At 39.0% G+C, this 7,318-nt stretch overlaps 1 protein-coding gene across 1 annotated transcript; it reads left to right on the top strand.

The window, feature by feature from the left end:
* The first annotated feature begins 1,493 nt into the window (after positions 1 to 1,493).
* Positions 1,494 to 6,800, top strand: LOC134752255 (zinc finger protein OZF-like). Its single transcript, XM_063687884.1, has 3 exons — positions 1,494 to 1,798; positions 2,841 to 3,041; positions 4,312 to 6,800. Exons 1-3 carry the CDS (start codon positions 1,714 to 1,716, stop codon positions 5,211 to 5,213), a joined length of 1,188 nt encoding a protein of 395 aa, XP_063543954.1. The 5' UTR covers positions 1,494 to 1,713; the 3' UTR covers positions 5,214 to 6,800.
* The last annotated feature ends 518 nt before the right edge of the window (positions 6,801 to 7,318 follow it).

Raw genomic sequence — 7,318 nt, 5'->3', positions numbered from 1 at the left:
GACTCGCCTTAAAAAAAGTTTAAAAACCATTTTAATTAAGCAACAAATGCATATACTACTCTTTGAACAAATGTCATTTTTTACGTAGGTAATGTTGTAATAAATTCTGTACATAATCAAATATGTTTTGTTACGTGCAACAACAATTTAGCCACTAAGTTTAGTCTTCATGCACTAAGTCAAACTTAGTGGACGGTATAACAGATCTTGAAGCTTCTTGAAGTGATTCTAAACCAAAGCGAATTTATTATTATTATTATGTATTGGCGGGATATTGCCCAGCAGCTCAGCACAGGGGGGATTGGAAAGGGAGAGGGGGGCCTTTGCCCAGCAACGGGACATACACATAGGCTAAAAAAAAGAAAAGAATATGTGTATTCAGTTATGGAGAACCAGGGGAGAGGCCTTTGCCCAGCAGTGGGGCATTCGAATAGGCTTAGAAAAAAAAACCGGTTTCCCTGCCCGGACCGCTGACCCGGCTGACCGATTGCCTTATTGCGACCGACAATGTTGTTCATACATACTGCGGGCTGCGTTCATTTTGACCTGACCGCTGACCGCAGAATGCATCCAGTGTGGCAAATCTATGGACGGTAGACATCGGTGGACGAATATGAGAGAAAACCTTCATTGATTTTCTCTGCAAACGGACTAAACTCCATAAAGTGTATAAATAACCATGTTCATACACTAATAATGCTCAAGCATTTAGAAAATACTCAGTTTGGGCTCTATTGACCGTGACCTTGGCCAGCTCCGAGGCCTAAAGAGATTTGTTGACCGGACCAAAGTCGAGTCTGGAAGGCCCAGGGCTTATAACCAACTTAAAACGCACTGCGGTTTTTTCAAAAGCGGTTCCGCAACCGCAAAAAATGTAACGTACGGCATGCTTTATAAGCACGCACTTAAAAGACTGAAACCGCAAGAAACAAACCGCAGTGCGTTCTAAGCCTAATAATAGCTTTAAGACTTTGTAATTTTGAACGGGTCACACTAAGAGAAACGTCTATGTCAATCACACACACATTGTAATTTTAATGTATGTGATCTCGAACATATATTTTTCCATTGTCCTTTATTTAATTTACAAAGGCTATTGTTTGTTGCCATGTGTCTGGATACAGGTTTGCGAGTTCTGCCAAGCTCCGTTCAGGGCCTTTTGAAATATCAACAATTATATCCTGTAATCTATGAATTTGTTCTTCACACTATTGGCAGTCTGTAAATGATTGAAATAACCATAAAATTTATGTAAAATGTAATGACTTTTAGATTTAGATTGTATTGTGTATTAGTTAGATTTTAGGTATAAGCTGTATAATTACTTTTGTGTTTTATGTTTGAGCTGATGGCCAAGTTGCCAATGCTCGTAATAAATGAAAAAAAAAAAAAAAAAAATCTATGTCAATCATGTGTCATGTGTCAAAATCGAGTTTGGCTTTATGGCTTTGGTTTTTGGTTAGGTTACGGTTAGTACTTTGTGGGTACTTTTGGTTTTTGGTAGCGACCTGACCTGAGCTGAGCGACCATGCTACCATGCAGCGACTAGCGCGACTGCATACAGCGTATGCTCCTCTCCTCTTTGGCGACATTGTCGTTCGTTTGGCGTACTCATTGGTCGTTCATTATTTTATTAATCGCTGTTAAAATTGTGGTAATATCGCTAGAATCGAGCATTTGATATACTTAATATTTACGCGGGCGGTGTGCGAGATGGAGGGGATTGCGGACGGCGACCTGGCGCGCGTGAAACAGGAGCCCGAGTCGGTTCCTGATCCTGATCCTGATCCTGACCGCGGTGAGTGAACAGGTGAACACTAACATCACCTTACATTTATATATCTCATCAATCTCATCATTACCATTTAAATAATAGAGATAAACGCCTTTTACGAGTTTTGCTCCACTATGCTATACATTATGTAGTCCATCCATACATCCATACATCCATACATCCATACATCCATACAGCCATACATCCATGGCTGTATTGGCTGTTTAGATAATCCTTTGATGATTAGATTGGATTCATTTATTTCTCATTGAAAATGTACATTATATTTTACATGACAAAATAAAATGTATTCACAAAAAGATCGTCGCAACACAATATCAACAATATCAATAATAATAATTAAGGATTGAATTTAATAAACAATAATAATCAAAAAATTAAATAATGTCTGTTAATAAATAACTAAAAGAAAATAAAACCCTACCTAAAACATTAAATAATTTCACGGATTAGACTCACTTGTTTTAGTCACTTGCGCGACATGTTTCGGAGAGCATGTTTCTTCTTCTTCTTCTTTTACTAACCATATTATGAGTGTAATTTACTTGCAATAAATGAATTATATATATAAATAAAATGCAAAAGTGGCGAAATTGGCCGGTCTGGCGGGTTATTATGCCAGGCATGTTGAGATCTTTGCCCTGCACGGGGCCACTGTTGCATTCCAGCACCACATAAAAGGCTGTCTCTTCTCTCTCAATGCACAAGTACTAATTAAATTCGACTTTTGAACTCACAGCAATAAAAGAGAGTTTAATGGAATTGAAGGCGCAAAAATTGCCCCGAGTCTCACAAGGTGAAAAGATATTTATGTTGTTAAGCAGTCCATGACCTGTTATGACACTTATTATTGACTTAAGATTTAAACTGAACTTGTCCAAACCATCGATTATTATGATAATTAAAAACTACCGTATTTAATTCTTTCTGCATACAAGATATAAGTAAGATAACATGTATCTAGTTGTTGGTGTTCCAGCCAAATTAATCAGTATGCAACATGCATCATAGCCTCTTGTTAATAAATTTAAAATCATTGTTTTAGTAACTGTTAAGGAGGAACAAGAATTCGTGGATGAAGATGAGTGTGTCAAGGAGGAGTGCACGGACTCGGGCAGCACTGCCGGGTGCGGCGTGAGCGAGGCAGCCATGCTGGCCGGCCTGTACAACGAGCATGAGGTGAAGGACGAGCTCGTGCTGGGGCCGGAGCGCCCGCACCGCCCCACAGTCGGCCTGGTACTGAGAGGTAGGTTCAATTTTATTTATCATGTACCACTCATGTACACATCTCACTATGGTTACAAACTGCAGTAAATATGAGTGTTCAAAATTCAAATACAAGTAGACATTATTGAGGCAGGAGCCCAGTATGTAGTGCGAGTAACGAGGATGGACTGCTTCATGCGGCTCGAGAGCCTCGCGAGCCACGCCGCGGGAGACCACTAGCACCAGCCTAGAGGGACAGACTCTGATATTATTATTATTCAATAAGCAGGCAGGCAGTTGTGACTGATAGTAGATGACAGTGATATTGAACAGCAAACATATGGTAGACCTACGAAAGAACAGACATGTGATTTGTGTGAAGAGAGTTTTGATTCTCTCCATCTGATCTGATTTAATAAAACATGTCGTCGTCCACATTAATGTGCACAGCACAACCCATTACATTACAACTGTTAATTGCTTCTGGACACCTCAGAAATGAACACGTCATATGAATATGAATTAGGGAATGAAAAACCGGTTTTTATTTGTATCGATTTTTCCATACAGTTTAAATTCGGTTTTGCATTCCCTCATCTGAAAAGATGTCTTTTATTATCTTAGAATGCTTTATTGTATTGGAGTTTCAGTCCTCGCTTCATTTGTATGCTTAAGTTTTTAGACCTCCTGTATGCATAATGCTATTATTTATTTTGATAAGTATCATATGTCATATTTATAAGGGATTTACGGTTCATATTTCATATTTATTTACCATGGTTTTATAGGTATTACAAATTCTTGGTAGTTCCACATGGACCCCGCGTGGGGGCATACCAATATTACATGCATACTTAGGATCTTATCTTAAATCTATGTGTATAATATAAAAATAGGTCAATTTAGTAGATTTTAGACATATAAGCCGAATTGAATCAGATAATTTTCAGTGTATTAAATACAAAAATAAACGGGCAAATAATTATTATTAAGTGATGTCAAATTATATAAGTATTAAAATAATAAGAATGTAAATGTTTTAGAAATAGGATTAATATTAGAGTGCAATATGTCAATAATTTGATTCAATTTAACCTTATCTACAATATTATCCAAATTTAAAATTTAAAATTAGTGCAATTAGTGGTTTGACTACTTATGTTTAGATGGATTTAATGTTTTCGTTTTCTGGATATTAACGCATTTAAATTCTGTATCATATCACTTTATCTATTTAAATTTGTAATTTGTTGCCAAATGCCAGAAGTTCATAGGTATAAGCACTAAGTTCTATGTGATGTTGCATGCAGAACCTGGTCGCCTCTCCTCTGCTGCGGAGTCGGGCCGGCGCCGCTCGTGCACGGTCCGGCTGGAGCGCGTGCTCGTGGACGCGGCGCGGCACTGTTGCCGGGTCGGGCGCCGCACGTACAAGCTGCACGCACACGCACACGCACACGCACACACCGCCGAGCCCGCACACATTGATTTAGATCGTCAACAAATGTCACAAAAGGATAGGAAACCTTATAAATGTAACACTTGTGTATACAGTAGTAGTAGGAAAGGAGATTTACGGAATCATCAGATGATACACACCGATGAAAAACCGTTCAAGTGTAGGTATTGCGAGTACAGGTGCCGTTGTAGACGAAACTTACAAAGGCACGAGATGACACACTCTGATAATAAACCATTTAAATGTAGCTCCTGCGATTATCGGAGCATTTTAAAATCTCATTTACGAAGGCACCTCATGATCCATACTGGTGAAAAGCCCTTCAAGTGTCGGTACTGTGAATACAGGAGCGGTCAAAGAGGAACCTTACAAAGACACGAGATGATACACACCGGTGATGTGCTGTTTAAATGTAACGACTGTGAGTACAAGTGTACGCGGAAATCAGCCTTAGTTATTCACCTGATGATTCACACTGGCGAGAAGCCTTACAAGTGTCGGTACTGTGACTACAGGTGCCGTCGTAGAGACACCTTACGAACTCACGAGATGATACACACCGGTGACGCGCTATTTAAATGTAACGACTGTGAGTACAAGTGTACACATAAATCAGCCTTAGTTATTCACCTGATGATTCACACTGGCGAGAAGCCTTACAAGTGTCGGTACTGTGAACACACGAGCCGTCGTAAACAAAACTTACGAGCTCATGAAATGATACACACTCGTGATGGACCTTTTAAGAGGCCGTAGTCGATTTTGGAGCAAAAATGAAAAATTGATAGATTTAGTCGTTGAAATTATACACGTTTTGTTACGTTATATCTAAATAACAAGTATTGATTTCTATTAGCACGTCTTCTCATCTTGCCTTTAAATAATGAGGTCGCGAGCGTGCGTCATCGGTAATGCATGAAGAGAAGGGGCAGTTTTTAAAAATTCATCAAAAAATCACGGTGGTAAATTATACAAATTGATGTATAAGTATAGTTTCAGCAAATGTTGTAGATTGTTTAAGTATCAAAATTACGTTGAAATTATGTCGATTTTTATAGAAATTGTCACTTGTTTTAAAGTAATTTCTGGAGAAAATTGATTTCGTCTAACTTTCATTTACACTACTTCAAAGTCATAATAATAAAAATGTAGTCTGATAAACGTCAAGTACAGGATATGTGTAATACAAAATTGCCATGTTTAGCCGTCCAAACATTACGAAATTTACAAATAAGAGCGACAAAATCAGTGATTTACGCGCGTTTACCTAAACGTCCATCAGAAAAGCAAACATTACTAATTTAGTGAGTCTGTTTTCAAAAAACTGATCTGATAAAAGGTAAGATAAGAAGACGTGCTAATAGAAACCAGTACTTGTTATTTCAACTAGGTAACAAAAGGTGTAAAATTTCACGGACTAAATCTATCAATTTTACATTTTTGCGACTAAAATCAACACCGGCCTCTTAAATGTAACTACTGCCGTTACAAGTGCAATCGGAAAATTACTTGACGGGCTCATGAGAGGATACATACAGGTGACACCTCCTTCAAATGTAACGACTGTGGTTACAAGTGCAAGAAGAAAGCAAACTTATTGGCTCACCTTATGATTCACACTGGCGAGAAGCCTTTCAAGTGTGGGTACTATGACTACAGGTCGCGTCTTAGAGGAAACTTGCGGGCTCACGAGATGAAACACACTGGAAAAAAGCCCTTTGTTTGTAGTAACTGTGACTACAAGAGCAATAGCAAAGGAAACCTACGATGTCATCAAATGATACACACTGGGCAGAAGCCTTTTGCCTGTAGTAACTGTGACTACTAGTGCAAAAGAAAATCAGAACTACGAAGTCATCAAATGATACACACTGGGCAGAAGCCTTTTGCCTGTAGTAACTGTGACTACCAGTGCAAAAGAAAATCAGAACTACGAAGTCATCAAATGATACACACTGGGCAGAAGCCTTTTGCCTGTAGTAACTGTGACTACCAGTGCAAAACAAAATCAGAACTACGAAGTCATCAAATGATACACACTGGGCAGAAGCCTTTTGCCTGGTAGTAACTGTGACTACCAGTGCAAAACAAAATCAGAACTACGAAGTCATCAAATGATACACACTGGGCAGAAGCCTTTTGCCTGGTAGTAACTGTGACTACCAGTGCAAAACAAAATCAGAACTACGAAGTCATCAAATGATACACACTGGGCAGAAGCCTTTTGCCTGTAGTAACTGTGACTACCAGTGCAAAACAAAATCAGAACTACTAAGTCATCAAATGATACACACTGGGCAGAAGCCTTTTGCCTCTAGTAACTGTGACTACCAGTGCAAAAGAAAATCAGAACTACGATGTCATCAAATGATACACACTGGGCAGAAGCCTTTTGCCTGTAGTAACCGTGACTACCAGTGCAAAAGAAAATCAGAACTACGATGTCATCAAATGATACACACTGGGCAGAAGCCTTTTGCCTGTAGTAACTGTGACTACCAGTGCAAAACAAAATCAGAACTACGAAGTCATCAAATGATACACACTGGGCAGAAGCCTTTTGCCTGTAGTAACCGTGATTACCAGTGCAAAAGAAAATCAGAACTACGATGTCATCAAATGATACACACTGGGCAGAAGCCTTTTGCCTGTAGTAACTGTGACTACCAGTGCAAAACAAAATCAGAACTACGAAGTCATCAAATGATACACACTGGGCAGAAGCCTTTTGCCTGGTAGTAACTGTGACTACCAGTGCAAAACAAAATCAGAACTACGAAGTCATCAAATGATACACACTGGGCAGAAGCCTTTTGCCTGTAGTAACTGTGACTTGGTAGTCACGTCTTGATACTGGTGTG

Source organism: Cydia strobilella, chromosome 24, assembly GCF_947568885.1.
Source record: "Cydia strobilella chromosome 24, ilCydStro3.1, whole genome shotgun sequence".
Lineage (NCBI taxonomy): Eukaryota > Metazoa > Arthropoda > Insecta > Lepidoptera > Tortricidae > Cydia > Cydia strobilella.
Note: the sequence above shows the minus strand (reverse complement) of the source record. Positions and strands in the feature narration are given on the sequence as shown.

Bases quoted from the DNA above. Each gene is read 5' to 3' on its own strand.
- LOC134752255 (XM_063687884.1), top strand. From the start codon at position 1,714: ATGGAGGGGATTGCGGACGGCGACCTGGCGCGCGTGAAACAGGAGCCC. The intron at 1,799-2,840 runs GTGAGTGAACAG...TCATTGTTTTAG, and splicing joins TGATCCTGATCCTGACCGCG to TAACTGTTAAGGAGGAACAA. The intron at 3,042-4,311 runs GTAGGTTCAATT...TGTTGCATGCAG, and splicing joins AGTCGGCCTGGTACTGAGAG to AACCTGGTCGCCTCTCCTCT.